We start from the raw sequence: 21,867 nt of genomic DNA on the forward strand, positions 1-21,867 counted from the left end.
GTGTCGGCCTATGAAAGTAATCCTTAATATCATCTTTCTAGTAAAATTATCCTAAAATTACCAAGAGAAAAAACAAATTAAGAAAATGTCAGTTAGACTGACTCGCTCTCTTAAAAAGAAGTGTCGGTATGATATAGGGGCGAGTGTGGAACACTACCACGAGACAAACACCAATTAGAACTTCCTATCAGAATCCCCCTAAGAGAGAGCCGATACCAACGGGCGATGCAGCCTCTACTACTACTACTAGAGGACGCCACGGACAGCAGCGCCCCTAGCGGTCATCCTTAAATTTTAGCGCCAGCGTCTAGACGCAGATTTTACTTGTGCTATATTTCTCAGGATTTATCTCGTATTCTACGATGGAACGTTCAGCAATTGCCACGGCTAAGTTAAGTAACTCATAAGTAATATTTTATCACAGTTTTATCTTCCGGGTACCAGTATTTTCCATTTTATAGGTCATATACGGTTCCCCGGTTGTCTCGTGGCGGCCATGCTGCCTCGTAAGAATTCCCGGTCTTCCATACTGGGATTCTTATACTTATGGGCTTACTTTATCACGTTCATTGTTTTACATCGAGTTTTTAGCTAGTTAGCCCTCTTACCATTCTCTTAGCTTGGTATTTAGGGCTATTATTATTTTTATTCTGGCCCAGAATCCCGGCTCTTGCTCTACATCGGCTATCGCTGGACTCCGAGTAGGCTCCTGTTTCTTGGAATAGTTTGCCTCCTCCTGGGCTTCTTTCTCTTTTACTAAAAGTGTCTCTTCCACCTTTCGATGTATTTTAATTTTTATTATTTAGGTGTTAGGCTAGCCTAGGTGCTTGTTCCATGTATTGGTACAGCTTGGTTCACGTGGCCCTACCACGGTTGTGTTGATCGCGGCCTAGGCCACTGGTGGTCACGTGTTCCATAGCACCTTACCCTGCCCCTTCCCTCCCTCTCTGATGTATGGGAGGAGCTGGGGGACCCCTTGGTTGTCATAACAACCTCATAGCCTTCTCTCACATTCCGGAGGTGCCGGGGGGTTCCGCCAGCAGGGGGTATAGGGCGACCACTATGAGGTACCGGGTCTCCATACGGGTAGTTGGTGAGGTGGGGAGGAGTAGGCCATCCCTTCCCCCTTTCCTCGCTCCCGCCGCGTTTCACCGGGACCTCCTTCCCCCCCCTACCCATTACTCAGCCACCTCCCTTACGATATGAAAGGAGCCTTCCGTCGCAGCCGGGGCCCCTTTGGTTATAGGATATTGGCTCCGCTAGCGGGCAGGGTGGGTGCTATGGATGGTCGATTGCTTGCCTCTATATCCTATATCTCTCCCCCACCCCGCTACCCGGAAGGAGCTTACCCTTACCTACGCACTCTTCTAGTACGGGTGGAGAGAAGTTGGTTGTTATGTTGTTACTATGACTATGTTAAGGATATACCCTAATTTAAGATATTTTACAATGAATTTTGTATTATAATTTTTATGTTAATCAACCATCCCCGCCATTATCCGTTGTGGTTTCCATTACCACCACTCCTAGTTGGTTGATTCTTGTGCCTCCGCCACTGGCGGAGCCATAGCCTTTCTTCCAACATGGTTACCACACGTATTTTAGCAGGGCTCTGGTTTTATCTAACTTTATCGCTCCGGCACCAGCGGAGCATATGTTAGGCTGTAAGTGTTTACTTTGTACTCATGTACGTTTTCACTTACAGGCTACCAACTGCCAGGTCCTCGCTTGTAATGCGTCGCTGCACGACCCTTGCGGACATGACGAGTGCAGGTCTCACGCCCCATGTGCCACCTTGTTCAACGAGTCCTAGTCGTCTGGCATCCCGAGGCCTGCACTATATGCTACGACCTGGTCGATCAGCTGGTTGGTGGGGTAGACCTTATGAGGTTATTTATCAATTTACTAACACTTTTAGTTCGTAAGATTGTTAACCCTGTCCGCAATTGGTAGCTAATTCAGCCTTTCTTTCAGGCTAGCGGTGTGAGGGAAGTCGCCCTCGCCACCCTGAAAGCGTGGTGGGCGGCTTTGGGAATGAAACGCCGCCAAGGGCCAGCCCTACATATTGGATAGGAAGCTGGCCATCCAGATCTTCCCTGCGGGCAAGTCGACGGGCTACGTCGACCCCTTGTCCGCCGCCCCCGTGATAGCCGCCATCCAGCAGGAACTCCAGCAGTCGTTGGGAGTCGTAGCCGCCCAGGAGTCAGTTCCGGACGTCGCCGGCCTGGACCTGAATCTCGAGCCGATGGCGGTAGTGAGTGAGGATTTGTTGGTTGAGGTAGGTTTGTCGGGCGCCCAAGGTCTTTCCTTGGGCGCTCCTGGATCTTCTCCTGTTCCCTATTCTTCTTCCGCCTCTTTCCAAGGCTTTCCGGGATCCGAGATCCCTAGCCGCACTCCCGCTCTCTCTGTAGCCTACCTAAGGAGAAGGGAAAGAGAGAACCGAAGACATTGTCTAAGACATCTTCTAGGAAGTCGTCTTCGTCTTCTTCGGCTAGGAAGTCATCGACTTCTTACGCCGACGCGGTGAAGGCTAAGCCAAGCTCTTCCCAGTCGAAGAGCTCCAGAGGCAAGGCTTCGAAGGAGAAAGCTCGCGCTACCTCCGAGTCGTTGCCTTCTCCCGCCCTCCTCCGCTGCCCCCTCTCCGCTATGCCGGCAGGGTGGCAAGCACCAGCTCCTGCGTTCCTTCTCCTGTCTCACCAGGAGTGATGGAGCAGGTAGGATTGATGATTGGTTCCCAAATCTCAGCTTTTGGGAACACGTTTTGAGCAGATGTTCGCACAATTGTCGAGCAGTCTGTCTCACTGGACAGACGGTACAGGAACTCTCGAATAGAGTAAGAGAGAATGAGGATCGGATGGTTGGGCTATCCCAGGCTCCTCCCCCAGTATCCCCTGCTTCTAGCACGGGGATTCTCCAACTCCCGTCTTACGACTCCTTCGCCAGCTTTCTCTATGGAGAATCCATGGAGAGTAGCGGCCTACCCGACGCTCCCTTTAAGGACGGGATGATTTCGATCCCGGGCCGGAGTTTGGCACTCGAAGGATTGAGGACTTCGAGTTCTATCCTCCGGTCTGTCACAGCCTTTCATTGGGTATGCTAGGCTGACGCCAACGGCTCTTACAAGGGAGGACAAGATCTCGAAGGAGTCAGTCCTCTACAGTAGAGATCACGCCCAACGGGAATGGGTTCACTGCCTTGAGACTGGGAGTGTACTAATACTAAACTCCGGCCTATAAGAGCCCCTTCACTATTTTCGCCACGGAAGAGGAGGTCTCTCTTCCGTTCGCCACGAAATTGGTGGAGAAGGCTCTTCAGGCAGTCCTCAAGGATGAGCCCGTTCCACAGTTGAGAGAGTCGGAGTCACTTTCTCCACTCTTTCCCGCCTTCGGAGAGTTATGGGAAAACCTGCCAGCTACTTTCACGCAGGGTAAACTCAAGCCGGACTGCGCTATGGACCAGTTCGGTGAGAAGTTACCTAGGCTCCGGACTCCCTAATCCAGGCAGAGTTCGATGCCGCGAACTAGGTTTGGCAGGTCCCTTAACTCCCTCATCGTCACGGAAATGGCTGCGCTATCTTACGCGAACGAACCGCTATTCAAAATCCTAGCAAAATCACAATTTCAGACGGTTCTGTTAGACGCTTTTGACTTCTTCCAGGCCAGGAAGAACTGTCGGAAGCATGTTCTTCAAGAGTGCACCATCAGGCACGAGCCTAATAGACTCTTGACTGCCAGCATGTGGGGAGCGGATCTCTTCCCAGAGTCAGCAGTGAACGAAGTCCACCACGAAGCTGCTAGACTCAACCCAGAGCCTTAGAGCTAGGTGGGGTATTTCCCTCTAAGAGGAAACAGGAATCCGTTCCCACTGCTGGCAAGAAACCAAAGAAGGCTGGTAAGGAGGTTTCCAGCCATATAAAAACTCCAGCATCAGCAGCAGTTTTGTGCAGGCAGTCCCAGTCACCCAACAAGGACAACCTGCTACATCTAAGCAAACTCAGCCTTTCCTCCTGGTGCCCCAGCAATCGCAACCTTCGACTTCCTATTTGCTATCTCGCCTGCCTTTAACCCTGCTTATGAGGCTCAAGGCTACTCTCAACCGAGGGGGGGTAGGGCGAGAGGTTACTTTCGTCACCGTGGCGCAGGAAGGGGCACAAGGAGTAAGCAGTTCAGAGGAGGGCGTGGTGGCCAACCCGCCCATCAGCAATGAGGCTCCCCAGGTAGGAGGGAGGCTGTTCCTCTTCCGCCACAGGTGGGGGTTCAGCAATTGGGCACAGAGCATAGTGTCCAAAGGATTAGGATGGAGGCGCTGGATCCAAGATCCTCCTCCAATCAAGTCATTCCATCAGGTACCGTCAAAGGAATTGATAGATTACGCGGAAGAACTCCTTCAGAAAGGAGCTATTGCGAGAGTCAAACATCTAAAAATTTCAAGGTCGCTTATTCAGCGTGCCAAAGAAAGGCTCAACAAAAAGAAGGGTAATAACTTAGACTTGTCAAAGCTAAACTCTTTCATTCGCTGCGACAAGTTCAAGATGCTTACCCTCTCGCAAGTAAGGACCTTACTTCCGCGTGGAGCCGTCACATGCTCCATCGATCTTACAGACGCATACTATCATATCCCTATAGCCAGGCACTTCGCCCATTCCTAGGATTCAGGCTAGGAAGTCAGAACATTCTCATTCAAAGTGATGCCCTTCGGTCTGAATGTAGCCCCCAGGGTATTCACAAAGATAGCAGAAGTGGTTGTACAACAATTGAGAGCTCAGGGAATCATGGTAGCGGCATACCTCGACGATTGGTTAATCTGGGCACCAACAGTCGAGGAAGTCTCAAAGCTACCAAAAAGGTAGTTCACTTTCTGGAACATCTGGGGTTCCAGATAAAACAAAACGAAATCCAGACTTGTTCCGGAATCTCGTTTCAGTGGCTAGGAATCCAATGGGATTTGTCCTCCCACAATCTATCAATTCCAGTAGCCAAACGGAAGGAAATAGCAAATCTGTCAGGCAATTTCTCAAGTGCAAACAAACGTCAAGAAGAAACCAGGAGAGAATCCTAGGGTCTCTTCAGTTTGCTTCGGTAACAGATATCCTTCTGAAAGCAAGGCTGAAAGATATAAATCGAATTTGGCGGTCAAAAGCAAACTCCAAATATCGAGACAAGTTGTCAGTAATCCCACAGATCCTCCGCAACCAACTACGGCCTTGGTCAAAAGTAAAGAACTTAGCCAAGAAAGTACCCCTTCAATATCCCCTCCCAATGTTAACCATTCACACGGACGCATCCCTGTCCGGGTGGGGGGGATACTCTCAGTTCAAACAGGTTCAGGGGACTTGGTCAGTTCAATTTCGCCAGCTTCACATAAATGTGTTGGAAGCAATGGCAGTATTTCTTACTCTGAAAGAGACTGCTTCCCCCGAAAAGTCTCATCTAAGGCTAGTTTTGGACAGTGCAGTGGTAGTTCATTGCATCAACAGAGGAGGGTCCAAATCCAAGCATCGTGAACCATGTCATGATAGCCATCTTTGCATTAGCAAGCAAACACAAATGGCATCTGTCTGCCACTCATCTGGCAGGAGTAAGAAATGTGATAGCAGACGCCCTGTCCCGGTCAGTCCCTCTGGAATCAGAGTGGTCTCTGGACGTCGGGTCATTCCAGTGGGTAAGCCGGAGAGTCCCAGGTCTCCAAGTGGACCTCTTCGCCTCACAAGCAAACCACAAGCTCCCTTGCTATGTGGCCCCCAACCTGGACCCTCTGGCTTATGCCACGGACGCCCTGTCGTTGGAGTGGCCAATCAATGGAGGAGAATTTATGTTTTTCCTCCAAGTGAATTCTCTCTTGAAAGTCCTAGACAAACTAAGGTCTTTCAAAGGGATAGTAGCTCTGATTGCACCGAACTGGCCCAAGAGCAACTGGTATCCGCTTCTTTTGGAATTGGGTCTCCGACCTCAACGGATCCCCAACCCCAAACTATCACAATCAGTACAATGAGGACTGTGTTCGCTTCCTCAAGGAACTCTCCACACCTAACTTTATGGACTTCATGAAGTTTGCGGCTAATAAAGATGCTGACATTGATCCACAGAATATTCTCTTCCTAGATCAGATAAAAGGGAGTCAACCATTAGACAATATGACTCAGCTGTTAAGAAATTAGCATCTTTCTTGAGAGAATCGAACACTACAACCATGACAGTTAATTTGGCTATATATCCTTTTTCAGATCTTTATTTGAAAAAGGTTTAGCAGCTAGCACGATTACCACTCATAAGTCGGCTTTGAAGAAAATCTTTAAAGTAGGTTTTCAGATAGATTTGACTGAATCTTATTTCACATCTATCCCTAAAGCCTGTGCTAGACTTAGACCTCTCAGAGGCCTACTACAGTTTCATGGTTCTTCTTAAATGATGTTCTCAAACTAGCTTCAGATACTGACAACTCATCTTGTACATTCATAATGCTCCTGAGGAAGACATTATTCTTATTAAGCCTAGCCTCAGGAGCGAGAATTTCAGAACTGTCGGCTCTATCCAGGGATGCGGGTCATGTGGAATTCCTCCCATCAGGAGAAGTTCTACTTGCTCCGGATCGTAGCTTTTTAGCTAAAAATGAAGATCCTCTTGCAAGGTGGGCTCCTTGGAAGGTTATCCCACTTCCACAGGATCCTTCTCTCTGCCCAGTATCAACTCTTAGAGCCTTTCTATCTCGTACTTCTGCTAGATCCTCGGGTGCTCTCTTATTGAGAGAAAAAAGGTGGTACTTTGTCAGTTAAAGGTATTAGACAGCAAATCCTTTACTTCATTAAACAAGCCAACCCTGAGTCATTCCCAAAAGCACATGATATCAGGGGAGTAGCCACCTCTATTAATTATTTCCAACATATGAACTTTGAGGATCTTAGAAAGTATACTGGATGGAAATCCCCGACAGTCTTTAAACGACATTATTTAAAGTCCTTGGAATCTTTAAAGTTTTCAGCAGTAGCAGCGGGAAACATAGTTTCCCCTGATACTGCTTAGTAGTTGTAGTATTAATCCAGGTCTCCTTTCTACCTACTTCAACCAACATGCCTCAACCTATCACCAGGCTACTCATCATCATAGCCTTACCGTTGTGTGTTGTAGTGGTTGTCCCTTATTTTTTTGCTAGGACAACCACCCTTGTACTGATATGTACTTCAGTGGTCCTACCCTTATTTTTATGCTAGGATAGGCCACAATATGTTTGTATAAATTCTCCAATTGGATTTGTGATAACTTCAGTCACAATGTGTTTGTATATATTTGAATTACTTGTATTAATTGTATTAATGATGGAATTGAGTGTACCTACCCTTATTTTTATGCTAGGGTAGGACACATGTATGTATATAATTGTACTTGTATGTTCTAATTAAGTAAATTCAAACATTTCCTTATTTTACATGCATATTTATTATTTTTGTTACTACCATTTAAGTACTTTAAGTTTACTAACATTCTGTTATTGATTACTGTAATAAGTTAGTTTAAGTACTTAATTTGTATGCTGGATTTGATTTACTTATATTATTATCCATCATCATATATGTTTTTTTTCATTTTTCCCTTTTCCATCTTGTCTGTTTCTCTGGTACTCTTTCATAGGCCGACACGAGCTGAGCCCAGAAAAGGGATTTTGACGAAGGAAAAATCTATTTCTGGGTGATTGGCTCGTGTCGCCCTATGAAACCCATCCCTTTTTATGATTTGTTTTCCCCCCCTTGCAGGACAAGATGTATTTTTGTTTTATTTAAGGATGACCGCTAGGGGCGCTGCTGTCCGTGGCGTCCTCTAGTAGTAGTAGTAGAGGCTGCATCGCCCGTTGGTATCGGCTCTCTCTTAGGGGGATTCTGATAGGGAAGTTCTAATTGGTGTTTGTCTCGTGGTAGTGTTCCACACTCGCCCCTATATCATACCGACACTTCTTTTTAAGAGTGAGCGAGTCAGTCTAACTGACATTTTCTTAATTTTGTTTTTTCTCTGGTAATTTTAGGATAATTTTACCTAGAAAGATGATATTAAGGATTACTTTCATAGGGCGACACGAGCCAATCACCCAGAAATGGATTTTTCCTTCGTCAAAATCCCTTTTTTATGATTGCTGGCTATCGGTGGTATAGCATATACATTTTGGAATTGTCTGCTTTGGAAAACAGCTAATTTAAGTTTCTTTAGGTGCAAATAACATTTTATAAATATACTTACGCTATTTTATTATAAGCTGCATATTCACAGACTCCTATTTTTCAAATCATTTGAATGTTTAGTAGTAGTGACAGGGCAGTTAGAATTATGACTGACCTAATTTGTGGGTGTGATTTCAACTTTCATGAAAGGTGCCCTGTGAAAGTTGTTGCCCATACAAAATCTGGTCAAAAGAAATTCCTGATCCCAGAGAAGATTAGGCACGTACTTAATTCCTTCTTTATTCCCTGCAGCTGGTGATCAGCAAGATGTTATCTTCCCTTTTTCTAGTGGAATTCATATTGATCCATTAAGGCCACGTAACCATAGGACCTTAGACCTGAAACTGGGATATCAGACATGCAAGTTTTCTCCCTAATTTTTCAGACAACTAAATTTCTAAATGGTTCCAGAGGGGAATAGTACATAGATATTGTAAATAGAGATATTTCAGAGGTGGCACAAAAGGAAGATCCTCACCAGCTGAATTTACTCGGTAAATTAAGCTGCCTTTAGTCATTGGCATGGAGTGAAATGGTTCTTCACTCATTTACTTTACTTTTTGTAGAATATTTTGTATTTGCAAGGAAAGGGTCATCTTCCTGGGTGGCTTTTCATGGGTTCATGTCAGTTATTCCACAGTACTATAGTACTTTTGCTGTTTGGTAGAATTTTTTTGTAATGTGCAGGAAACCTTGTAGAATTTGAAGAAAATATTGTTGCTTCATTTCAGAAGCTCTGTATTTATCTTGGGTATGTGATGCAGAAAATTTCCAAAATTATATAAATATCTAATGCATTGTATTTGTTAGACTTATCATTAGGGCAAAATATTAAAAATGCATTGAGATCAAAGAAAATGAGTGAGTTTCCTACTTTCCTTCCGCTTAATATGTAGTTGTTTCAAAACATCATATACTTTGCAGTACTTCTTTAATACAGTGTAATTATGTTTTTATTTTAATCACTGGAACTTTAGGTGGTTAACATTGTTGTATTTATTACATAATTCTTTAAAGATCTTGAGGATACTACTGAGGCAACAAAAGTGACAGAAGTTGTTGATGTGGATTGTACTCACCTTTTTATAAGCAAAATTAATTTCATATGTCAAATTCCTTATGGTACTTTTGCTTGATAGGCTGTGTCAGGTGTGCTGACAAATACAAAGTATGCACAAATGAACTATAGTTTTAAATTAAATACTTTTGTAAGATTCTGTTCTTTTCATAATTTATAGGCCAATGATGAAGGATGATGAGAGCTCTGAAGATGTGGAGTTTTATGACTCTCAGAATCCAGAGATAGAAGTAGATGGTTTAGATCGTCCTGATGGTCCTGAATTAATAGCCTTGTCTCAGTGTCAGAAAAAAGTACAGTACCTGTACATTCAAATGCAGCTTTGTGAGAAACATACACTTCGGTAAGATATCACCATTTTTGTACTTTACCAATTTTTCCGTCAGTGTAAAACTGAGTCCCAGATTGATTACAATCAGAATTGAGTATTAACAACTTTAAAGGGTTGGAATTTATATTTTTTCCTTCAGGCATAGAATTTATATGTATGAATATGTTACTTAACTGTGTGGATTGGTGAGGTGTTAACTGAGAATAGTCATTCTTCCTCATGGCTCTTGATTGGGCCCAAAAGTTAATTCTGATATACAGTATTTTACATTTTTCTGCAGTAGTTAGGAGATATAGATAGCATGTTTGCTGTCCTCTGTGTATTTTTGAATTAAACTATAGAAAGAAAGAGGCATGATAGCAATTGTTATTCATGGCCACTTGCTATGTTTAAAAGTATACATTAATTGACAAAATATATCCAAGTTTTTACATAGTCATGAATCAATATATGTATAGTTTTCCTTTTATGAGGATATACTTATTAAAGATGTACATTAAAATAGTACTAAAGAATAGTAAGTAACCTAGATATTTCATAAGACAGACCTGCTAATATTCGTAAATTTTGCTCTAAATTAGGCCCCATACCTAATTGAAATGTAGGGAATATGATATGCATACTATTAGAATTGATTTATTTTTTTGGTGTAGTCTGCTTTCATTAGTTTTTCTTTCTTACAGGCAGGCTATTGATAATGGGTTATACCTGGATGTAGATCGCATGTGGCGGCTTTTTCGTGAAATGGTGAACGGTCTAGACTACATCCATGCCCAGGGTCTTATTCACCGAGATCTTAAACCAGGAAATATTTTTCTTGACTCCTGTGATCACATCAAGATTGGAGACTTTGGATTAGCCACGGCTGCTATCAAAGCCAAAAAAACAATAGACAAAATCCCAATGGCAGATACTGAGGAGAACAAGGATAGTGTGTTAACAGGTCAAGTTGGAACTACCTTTTACATTGCACCAGAAGTTACTGAAGCCAAAGGAAAAGTGAGCTATACAAATAAAGTTGATATCTATAGCCTTGGCATTATTTTCTTTGAGATGGTTTATCCTCCCCTCAAAACTGGAATGGAAAGGGTTAAAGTTTTATCTGATCTAAGAATGAAGGAGATACATTTCCCTCCAGATCTAAAGGAAAAAGAAAATTTTCCATGTCGTCAGCTTGTTCGTTTACTTCTCAACCATGATCCTCACTCAAGGCCAACTACAACAGGCATTCTTAAATCTTCTCTTCTGCCACCTCCAACAGCCGAGGAGCAGAAATTTATGGAAACTCTGGAGAGTAAGTTGCACAATACCAGATCATCAAGCTATCAGGAAATCCTAACCTTGGTATTCAAACCCTCTGCTCGGCCTGAACTGGAAGCTACTTTTGAATGCAGACATCCAATATCATCTGATTATTCCACCTACTGGAAACAAGATTACCTTCATTCTCTTATCAATGCTGTGTTTAAAGCTCATGGTGGTATCTGGATCCCCACGTCCTTTTACATACCAAAAGGTTCATTTTATGAGGACAAAGATAATTTGGTGTGCCTAATGTCTCGTAGAGGAGAGCTGATTTCAGCCCAGTATGAACTACGATATCCATTTGCCCGATTTGTTGCCCGCAACGAGATCAAGTACATGAGAAGATACTGCATAGATCGTGTTCAGCGTGCTTACAAAGTTTGTGGTGTTCATCCTAAGGAATGTTATGAGTGTGCTTTTGACATTATATCATCAAAAAGGGAGGCCTCAGAATCTGCAGCAAGAGTGATGCTAGTAACGCATGATCTGATACAACAAATAATTCAAGAACGTACACAGGATATCAAGATTAGTGTAGGACACATGGGACTAGTACATGTTATTCTAAAGCACTGTGGAATTGATGAATCCCTTCACAATAAACTTATTATACTCCTGAAGGTATGATATTGTAAGGATGCATCCACATTACAGTAAAACATGTGGTGGACATTTTGGCATCTTATTGAATTTATATCATAAACAGGTTGAAAACAAATTGAAGACAATAAGTTTAGAACAAATCTTATGCTCCTATGGAGCACTTGTCAAAACTATCTACAAGTTGGTGACTGGTATTCAGCTTGCTTGAGATGTATGCAATAAGCTGTGGATGTGTATCTGATGTTTTACTGCAGTGTGGATGCCCCTTAATAGTTTGGTATTTTCTATATTTATGTATTTGCTCCATGTTTGGAGAAAATGTAATATTTACTTATATGTATATTGAAAACTAGCATTGTTCCGACACGGCATACAAACCTTCGGTCCTTTTACAATAGGAAGGTACTAGCGGCAGCTGGATAGGTCGTAAGCTTTCGAACAAGGGGTTCGGTAGTTAACTGCTTGTCCGACAGGCGCGCGCGCGCGACTGGGAGGAAAACAAATCACTTTTGCTTTCGGCCTCACAGTGGATGGACGTGTGTGTTCGCTCTCTGCCCGCTGCTCGTCGTTTGCTTTCTAAGTTTGGTTGTAATTGTGTATGAAAGAGTATTGTAAGTACAATTATTCTCTCTTTACATATTAATTACGGCTTCAGTGAATAATGATGGAATCTCCTCGCCTCGCTACCCCAAGGAGACTTTGCCCGGGTATCGAAGGGCGCAAATGCGGGAAGTTTAGATCATTCCCGGAGATTGACCCTCATATTTTGTGTGCTCGGTGTCGGGGGCGCGAATGCACCCGGGCCGAGCCCTGTGGATGTGTGTAATGACTGTCGGAGGCGCAGTGGACTTTGTATGAGGGCAGGAAGAAGCGAAGGCCTGCAAAGGAGTCGTCGGAAAGCTCTCCCGCGACTCCTTTGGTGACGGACACTTCGTCTTCTTTCCTGCCGCCCGCTCAACTTCCACGTCTCGCGCCTTCCCCTTCGGGGGGGTGTCTAGGTCCTTCTCCTCTCCTGACGTGTCGAGTGTGGAGGAGGGCGCTAGATACCCTGACGTAGAGTTTGTATTCTGGGTCCTCTATCCGCTCGTCTTCGCGCGAGCGGGTAGAGGATCCTCCTAATCACCCGACTTTTGCCTCCTCAGGTGCGGTTGCCGTGAAGGATGACCTCGGACAGGTGTGGGCATCGTTGGGCTGCAGGGCGTGCCGAGTGTCCAGGGGCTGCTCTATCATCTGGCTGGCTCCGTGGCGGTTACTCATGCAACGGTCACAACCACCACCACGACCCTGACAACACCCGGCTACGCGTCACCTCCTCACCTGGTGTACACCCAGCACGCGGTCTCTGTGACACCCACAACATCGGTGCAGGGGCCAGTCGCCGTAACTCGGGGGCGTGGGGGAGTGTGATGCCGCCACCTGGGTTTGCCGTGTTGCCACGACCGGACTTCATGTGCCCGAAAGAGCTCGCCCCTGGACCTCCCACCGGTGCCGATGATGTCTGTGCCGCTGGTGCGACCATCGTACCGCCCACACAGCCTGCCGTACCTGCCGTGACCACCGCTGCTGTTTCCTGTTCCTGCTCCTGCCGTCTCGACTGCCGTTCCTGTGATGCTCGCACCTGCTGATGTTGTTTCCTGTTCCTGGCGCCGCTGCTCCCGATGCTGGTCTGTTCGGACAGGTACGTCCGGGCCCTGTTGCTTCGGCAACAGCAGCCCCGGCTCCGTCCTGGATGACAGACCTGACGTCGGTCCTGAGGAGGTTGACGAAGAAGAAGAAGAAGAGGAGGAAGGTGTCGTCGTCGTCTTCATCGTCTTCTTCGTCGTCGTCGTCGTCTGCCGCCTCTTCCCCTTCTTCTTCTAAGGCCCTCCCCCCCCGCCTAAAAGAAGAAGGTCGCCTCCCCCCCCCCTAAGAAGTCTCCTTTCGGGAGCTTCTAAGGGCCCGTCTCGCTCTGGTGAGACGGGGGTTCTTCCGCTGGTCGCCCTGCTCCTTCGGGAGCAGGACCCGTCTCTTCTCAAGAAGAAAGACTACGGGGACCAGAGGGGTGCCGGCTAACACCGGCACTTCCTCACCTGCTGTTAGTGGGTTCGGCCACGGCAGCAGGATCCGGCTCGGCCGCTTCGTTCGCGAGAGGTACCGAGTGTACGGTCGCCTACCAGCGACCGTGCAGCCAGGAACCAGACCTCTGAGTCCGCTCAGCGTCAGGTTCACGGCACGGAGCGGAAGACTGGTGACAGCCGCTCACGCGACTCTCACCAAGACCAGCTCTCCGCGTCTCACGGCGAGCGGCTGGCTACCCAGGGCGGACGTGACGGTCCATGACCGCCACGGGCTGAGGCTGGGAAGAGGTCCCCCCTTCCCCCGTTCGCCGGCACCAGCCACGGCTGGTACCAGCGAACTGACGCACCGTGAGGATACGCACCGGTCTCACCGTGACAGTGGAGCTCGCCGGTCGCCTGACCGTCGCTCTCACAGAGAGCGATCGGGTACGGCGACCAGCACCAGCTCCTCTGACACACGAGACCGGGGCCGCTGTTCTCGGTCCAGCCGTTCTCCACAGCGAGACGGCTCGACTAGGTCTGCAGCTCGATCGCCACCGCGGGTTGGCGATCGCCTGCAGTCCTCCAAGCCCGCTGGTTCTGCCAGTGAGCGAGGAGAGAGCGTCAGGTCTGCCTCTCCCATACCTTCAACCTCCTCGGGTTACACCGGGAGGGGCGAGGTATTGAGGAGTGATCGTGAGGGGTGCGCCCCTCAGGATCCCGCCACGTCGTCGTACGTACCAGGCCTCGGTTCTCGGACCAGCCAGGTCGTACGCACAGGTGGTTGGAGGAGACCGAGAGGGGGCTGTCGCTGCTCCTCTCCTTGAGGGAGGAGGGTCTCGGGAGGTACTCCTGTTCGAGGGACTGGACGGTCCGACTCCACAGGATGCTATCACCGCCCGAGATCCAGAGGAACTTTGCCGAGGTTATTGCGCTGATTCGTCAGCACAACGACCTCGGGGAAGGATCGCGGCTCCACCATCCGAGCCCACGTCCCGGCTCGAGTCGTTCTGGGGCCCGAAGAGGGAACCCAGACCGACGTGGGTTTGCCGCGTTCCGAGCTTGCGGACTCAGTGCTGGACCAGGTTGAATCGCTTGTCTCCGGACAAGACGGTTCGCTCAAGTCTGGCAGGTCGAGCAAGCTGCTTCCACTCCTCTGCTACGACAGCGGCGGTTTTACGTGCATCTGAAGACCCGATGCCGCCCAAACAGGTGAACCCGGAGTTAGCTAGGCTGACTCCGGGTGTGTCTCTGCAACAGCTCCTGTCCGAGAACCTGTGGTTCTCGCAGCAGAGGCACTCGGCCTGGAATCTACCGCCATGGCAGCTTTCCAGGCCGTCTCCTGGCTAGATCTGTGGTCCCTCACAGTATCTAAGGTCGCAGCCAACTCCGGGGGAATTTCTCCGAAGATGACTCGGCCCTCAGGAGAGTTTGCCAGTCTGGGGGAAGAGCCATCTCCTTCCTTGCCCACCAGACGGTGAACCTGTGGGCCAACCTGGTTCTCGCCGACGAAGGGACGCTGTCCTTACTCAAGGGTTTCCAGGGCGGCCGGGCGTGAAGCGGCGTTGGGCTTCGAAACGGACCTCTACGGAGTTTCCACGTCTCTCTTCCCAGGAGAGATGGTGGACGCTGCGGTGGACAGACGGCGCACTGAGGACAGTGACCGTCTGGTTCACCAGGCAGTCTCGAAGGCTTCTGGGCAGCCTCGGACTGCGGCCAAGTCTAAGAGCTCGCTAGCGCTTCCTCGGCTGCTAAGACGGTTGCTGCGTCGAAGCCCCCGAGGAATGACTCTGTCTTCTTCGACTTCTAGCAAGGGGGGCCGTAACCAGCCCTCCTCCCAGCCCTCCTCATCCCGTGGAGGCTCTGGGAAGAAGTCGAAGAAAGGGGGAAAAACCGCTAGGGACGGCGTTCCCCCTCACCTGCTGCCGGAAGTGGGGGGGTGCCTGGCCAGCCATTGGGCAACTTGGCAGCGCTACGGCGCCGAGACCTGGATTGTAGATGTCCTTCGGGAGGTGATATCTATTACCCTTCGAATCTCGGCCACCCCTCACCTCCAACCCGGTCCAACAGCAGTCGTACGTTCCAGGGTCATCGAAGGACGTAGCACTCAGCAAGGAGATCAAGACCATGCTGAGCAAGAGAGCTGTAGAGATCGTCACGGATCAGTCACCGGGCTTTTACAGTCGACTCTTCCTGGTGGAAAAAGTCTACGGGAGGCTGGCGCCCGGTGATAGATCTCTCTCCTGAACCGGGTTTTTTCGCCAGACCCGGTTCACGATGGAGACGGCACGCTCAGTGCTCGACTCCATCAGGGAGAACGATTTCATGCTTTCAGTGGACTTGAAGGATGCGTATTTTCAAATACCCATTCATCAGTCCTCCAGAAGTACCTCCGCTTCATCCTCGACGGGGACGCGGTGTACCAGTTCCAGGGCACTGTGCTTCGGTCTCTCAACCGCCCCACAGGTGTTCACGCGAGTGTTCACTCTGTCTGCTTGGGCCCATTCGCACGGGATACGTCTGATGAGGTATCTCGACGATTGGTTAGTCCTGGCGAGCTCCCGCTCGCAGTTGCTACAGGACAGGGATCGACTGCTCGAGTTCTGTCGCGATCTGGGGATCGTTGTGAACTTCGAGAAGTCCGATCTCGAGCCCAAGCAGAGGATGAAGTACCTGGGTATGCTGATCGACACGGTAGCAGGGCGAGTCTTCCCCGCAGACTCGCGGATCAGCAGATTCAGGGAGGCAGCCAACCAGTTCCTAGTCTAGGCAAGGAACAGGTAGCTCAGCGATGGCAAGTCGTGATCGGACACCTGTCGTCACTCGAGAAGTTAGTCCCTCACGGGCGTCTTCACCTGCGGTCTCTTCAGTGGAGGCTAAAGGAGAGTTGGTCACAGGCGACGGATCCCCCAAGCTTTCCCAGTGTCGCTGACACAGGAGGTGATGGCAGGACCTAGCCTGGTGGCTCGACGACAGGAACCTCTTAAGAGGAGTGCCTCTGCGCACTCCCCCCCGGACATGCAGCTGTTCTCAGACGCATCGACCGAGGGATGGGGGGCGCACACCTGGAGGAGTTGCTGACTTCAGGAGTGTGGGACGAGAACGACAAGCACCTTCACATCAATGTTCTGGAACTCAAGGCAGCGTTCCTCGCTCTCCAAGAGTTTCAGGACCGCTTGATGGGACACTCAGTGGTGTTGATGTGCGACGAACACCACGGTGGTGGCTTACGTCAACAAACAGGGGGGCCTAGTGTCTCTCCCGTTGACCAGTTGACTCGGCAGGTGCACGAGTGGGCTCAGGCACACTCAATAGAGCTGTCGGCACGCTACATTCCAGGGAAGAGGAATGTAGTAGCAGACACGCTCAGCCGTCGGGATCAGGTGATAGGGACCGAATGGTCTCTACACCAGGACGTGGCGGAAAGGCTCTTCGACCTGTGGGGGCGACCAGTCGTGGATCTGTTCGCCACCCGGCACAACAGGAAGCTCCAGGTGTTCTTCTCGGCCGTGCCGGACCCATGGGCAGCTGCAGAGGACGCTCTTCAACACCCGTGGGACAACCTCTTCGCCTATGCCTTTCCCCCCGTTCAGGCCTGATTCGCAAGGTGATCAGTCGAGCGCTGGTCACCCCGAATCTCAGGATGATCCTGGTGGCTCCCAAATGGCCACAGGCCATTTGGTATCCGGACCTGCTGGCTCTTCTCGCAGGAGAACCGAGAGAGATTCCCCCTTGGCACAACCTTCTCGCCCAGCCACACGTCGAGCGGTACCACCGAGCAGTCCAGTCCCTACGTCTTCACGGCTGGCTGTTATCCACCATCTCTTGCGAACGAGAGGCTTTTCTCGTAGCGCAGCAACAGAGATGGCTGGGAACGTCCGTCAGTCCTCTGCAGCTGTGTACCAGGGGAAGTGGGCCGTCTTCTGTGGTTGGTGTCGTAGACGGGGTCTATCTCCTCTCAGAGCCACTCTTCAGCAGGTAGCGGATTTCCTCGTTTTTCTTCGCCGAGAGAAGCTCCTCTCAGTCCCCACAGTTAAAGGATACAGAGCCGCCTTGGCGCTCGTCCTGAAACTGAGGGGGTTGGACATCTCGAAACTCGTTCGAGATCTCCTTACTTATGAGGAGCTTCGAAAGGTCTTGCCCACCCAGGGAACTCAGGCCCCCTGCGTGGGACGTGACTCTCGTCCTTAGGAGTCTGCCTGACTCGAACACCGTTCGAGGCCACTCCGAGAGTCGTCAGACAGGGATCTGACCCTCAAGACCCTCTTCTTGCTGGCCCTGGCATCGGCGAAGAGAGTAGGGGAACTTCATGGTCTTTCCTATGATGTACGACACTCCAGGGGATGGGGATCCGTGACGCTCGATTTCGTCCCGAACTTCGTTGCGAAGACTCAGAAACCTTCAGTCCCTGATGACAGGTTCGAGTCATTCACGATTCCCTCGCCCTATTGGACTTCACCGATAATGATGCGGATGAGATGCTGCTTTGTCCTGTGAGGGCGCTACGGCGCTATCTGAAGAGAACTCGACACCTCAGGCCTGAGTGTCGACGCCTCTTCGTTAGCACCGGGGTCACCAAGAAAGAAGTATCCAAGAACACTCTTTCATTCTGGCTGCGTGAGGTCATCAGGAGGGCGTATGAGGCTGATGGTAGTGACGACATCCGTACGTCCCGTCCGAGAGCTCACGAAGTCAGAAGTATTGGCCCCTCGTTGGCGTTTCGCAAGAACTTCTCCGTGGCGCAGGTCCTGAAGGCAGGGGTCTGGTCTAACCAGAACTAACCTTTAGCCGTCCTTCTACCTTCGGGTATGTTGCCCACAGGTCCTTGGATATTTTCCTTTTCCTGGGACCCGTGGTGGCTGCTCAACAAGTTGTGTAGCTAACCCAGACCCTCGCAGGCTGAACAGCATCGAGTCCTGGTGTGACTGTGTGGATGGATGTGTGGAGTGAGTGAGTGACTGGCTCTCTCTTCCCGTCTTTTCCTTCCCCTACCTGCGGGCAGAGGCCATGGTCGTCACTACGCTGGATGAGGACGAGATGCAGGTGAAGCTATATGACAGAGCCCCATCCTATCCCGTTTCACTAGGGATAGGAGCAGAATATCCACCACTTCCTTCTACAAGGGGGGGAAGTGGATGCCTACAAGAGTCCAAACCCATGACTTTATATTTTGCTCCTGTACAGGAACAAGTTCTTGCATTGCTGGTACGAAGAGATACGCATGCCTCTCTCTTAGTACTCGGTCCAGAGGTCTGACCATTGATCCTGCGGTGCACACCCGATCAATCGACAGAGGCTTGGATCCCTCCCTCGCTCTTACGACCAGGGAGGCTTCCAAGGTTGGGCGAACACCAGTCTGTTCACAAAAGACTCAGATTCCACCCACCAAGAAGTGAGTCTTCCTATTGTAAAAGGACCGAAGGTTTGTATGCCGTGTCGGAACAAATGACAATTTGTCCAAAATTGCATTTTTTCCTAACTATACAAACCTGAGGTCCTTTTACACATAGCCCCACCTCATGCCACCCCTCACTCTGCAGTTTTTGCTTGGGCCAAAGCAAAAGTGATTTGTTTTCCTCCCAGTCGCGCGCGGCGCGCCTGTCGGACAAGCAGTTAACTACCGAACCCCTTGTTCGAAAGCTTACGACCTATCCAGCTGCCGCTAGTACCTTCCTATTGTAAAAAAAGGACCTCAGGTTTGTATAGTTAGGAAAAATGCAATTTTGGACAAATTGTCATTTTTCTGAAGTTTATTTTCGTAGTGCTGCTATTAATAAACTGTTTTATGTAATTAATATTTTTATAAATAAATGCAGGAATGGAATGGAAAACGGATGACTTTTGAAAGTCTTGGGGAATGGTTGCGGGACCTTGGGGTTGCTCGATCATCTGCAGAAAGTCTAAAAGGATTTCTGGTTTTAGATGGACCTGTGGAGGAAGTCATAAAGTCTTTTAAAGACAAAGGGCTGACATCTCGCCATAGGAGTTTAATACCACTTGTAAAACAAATTATATCTGAAATTGAAGATATTACAGAAACTGCTTTCACATTAGGAGTAAAAGTAAGTAATTTTATTGGTACTTCATGTGGTTCTTTGCTCTTTTTTTTATGTTTGGTCAAAAACTTGTGCTGTGGTTCAAATTATAGCTGCTCTAGTGTACTAATTACTGTTGAATTTATTCATAAAATTTGTCACTGTATATTTGTATATTTATAAGAAATGTAGATTTAGTGGTTTGAGTTGACCACTATGAGTACAAATTATCCCATTGTTGGTGAAACATAGTCGTATAGCTGGTGAGTAAAGAAATTTGAATGGTCATATTCCTTTACATTGTTGCTTACCCGATTTTGTTTGCATGGACTCATCTAAGACCAAATCTAGTTTTATTGCAATTTTTAATACTCACAACTTGCAAATTATTCATTATCATCACCATCCTTTTTTATTATGGCCTCATAGAAATTATCTCTGTAATTTCCAGTATTGTGTTCAACTTAAACCTATGATGGTGGCAGATGTTCATCTGTATTGTGGATTTATGTGCCAATTTTTGATGGATGTTCGGAAGAAGAATAACATCGTTCAGGAATTGTTAGCACAAGGAGGAGGTTATGAACAACTAATCCAGAAACATGGGTAAATTGATTTTATATACAGAAGAATATATAAATCAACTGTGTTCGTAGTAGCAACATTCTGTTGCGCTTTGTTCATAATTTGGTGGTTGCCCTTATTAAACAAAGTTTGCCTGCTATGGTATGTGATGTACCGTACACAATAATGTGGAGTATCTTTTTTTTTTTTGTCTTATATAAGTTATGCCTACATATTTGTAATTATATGACTTATTTATTTGAGCTTTATCAGTGGTAAGGATTTTTGTTGTGCATCATATCATTGCAAATGATAAGACTCATATAATTTTTACTCTGATTAATGTCTTTCTGTATTTTGGTAGTAATTTTTATCAGTTAATGGATCTTACAGTCCTGTTATTTATCTATACTATATGGGCTTTTGAATCTGGGCTTTTATTTTAAAATTGAAATGTTTCAATGGCTGAACACATTCTTAACACTTATTTAGATTACTGTTGTATCGTCATGGCAGTACCTATAAGTTTTGTCCCCTGCCATATAGAAACTGATTATGTTCATTACTGTTAGGTAGTTTAGTTTCATTAGGTATGATGTAAAATAAATTTTTGTTTTGGTTGTTTCCATTCTTATTGAACTCATTAAAGCATCTGAAGATAAGACTGAAAATGGTTATGTTAAATCATAAGTGGTTCTTTGGGAGAGCTTTTTTTTTTATATTGTCTTGTTTTCTCCTATAGGTAAGAAACATGTACTTGAAAGAAACTGAATCTTTCACTGAGTGAGAAGTTTTTCTGTGTTAAGGATTATGTATTCCAAAAGTATGAATATTTGTAAGAGAACAAAATTGGATGTTTTGCGACAGTTAATCAGAAGTTTGATAGTATGTATGGCAGGACTAATATCCTTGACGCAAGTATGCATTCACTGTCCAATGCAAATGTTTCTTACCTATAGGAAAAAACAAGACAATATAAAATAAAAAAGCTCTCCCAAAGAACCACTTATGATTTAACATAACCATTTTCAGTCTTATCTTCAGATGCTGTAATGAGTTCAATAAGAATGGAAGAAACCAAAAAGGATTTTGACGTAAGGAAAAATCTATTTCTGGCGATTGGCTCGGTCGTCGCCAGCGAAATATCCTTTAATCTATTATTCTAGGGTAAATGTACTAACACATACCCAGAGAATAAATAAATAAAGAAAAAAGGTCAGTATGACTGACTCGCTCACCCTCTAGGAGGGTGTCGGTATGAACACTAGGCGAGTGAGACCACTACACGAGCCAATGCCAATAGAAATCTCCCACTACAAAACCCTCCAAGAGGGAGCCGTCCCACAGAGGGAGCAGCTCGTAACTACTACTACACCATCCCATGCTTGCGACTGCTGCGCCTCTAGTGGCCATCCTGAAGTTAGCAGACAAATCTTGAGCGAAGGGATGGGTAGGGGGGGTATTTCGCTGGCGACACGAGCCAATCGCCCAGAAATAGATTTTTCCTTACGTCAAAAACTCCTTTTTCTGGGCTCAGCTCGTGTCGCTTGCGCGAAATACGTACCAGAGAAAACAGCACAGATTGTAAACAAAGTAAATAAAATATAATAAAACAAAAATAGGTCTCAAATAAAAGATACAAAATAAAAGAATGAATATAATTGCTAAAAAGATACAAGTACACAGTAAAACAAAAATCAGAATTATGC

At 47.3% G+C, this 21,867-nt stretch overlaps 1 protein-coding gene across 1 annotated transcript in view; it reads left to right on the top strand.

Moving 5' to 3' along the window:
* Window positions 1–21,867, top strand: part of LOC135195948 (eIF-2-alpha kinase GCN2-like) — a 153,288-nt gene that overhangs the window by 97,499 nt on the left and 33,922 nt on the right. Inside the window, exons 16-19 of the mRNA XM_064222451.1 lie at window positions 9,445–9,627; window positions 10,299–11,541; window positions 19,376–19,621; window positions 20,046–20,200. Coding sequence (XP_064078521.1) covers window positions 9,445–9,627; window positions 10,299–11,541; window positions 19,376–19,621; window positions 20,046–20,200 — 1,827 coding nt within the window. The remainder of the gene's footprint in view (window positions 1–9,444; window positions 9,628–10,298; window positions 11,542–19,375; window positions 19,622–20,045; window positions 20,201–21,867) is intronic.

The sequence above is a fragment of the Macrobrachium nipponense genome, chromosome 17 (genome assembly GCF_015104395.2).
Source record: "Macrobrachium nipponense isolate FS-2020 chromosome 17, ASM1510439v2, whole genome shotgun sequence".
Lineage (NCBI taxonomy): Eukaryota > Metazoa > Arthropoda > Malacostraca > Decapoda > Palaemonidae > Macrobrachium > Macrobrachium nipponense.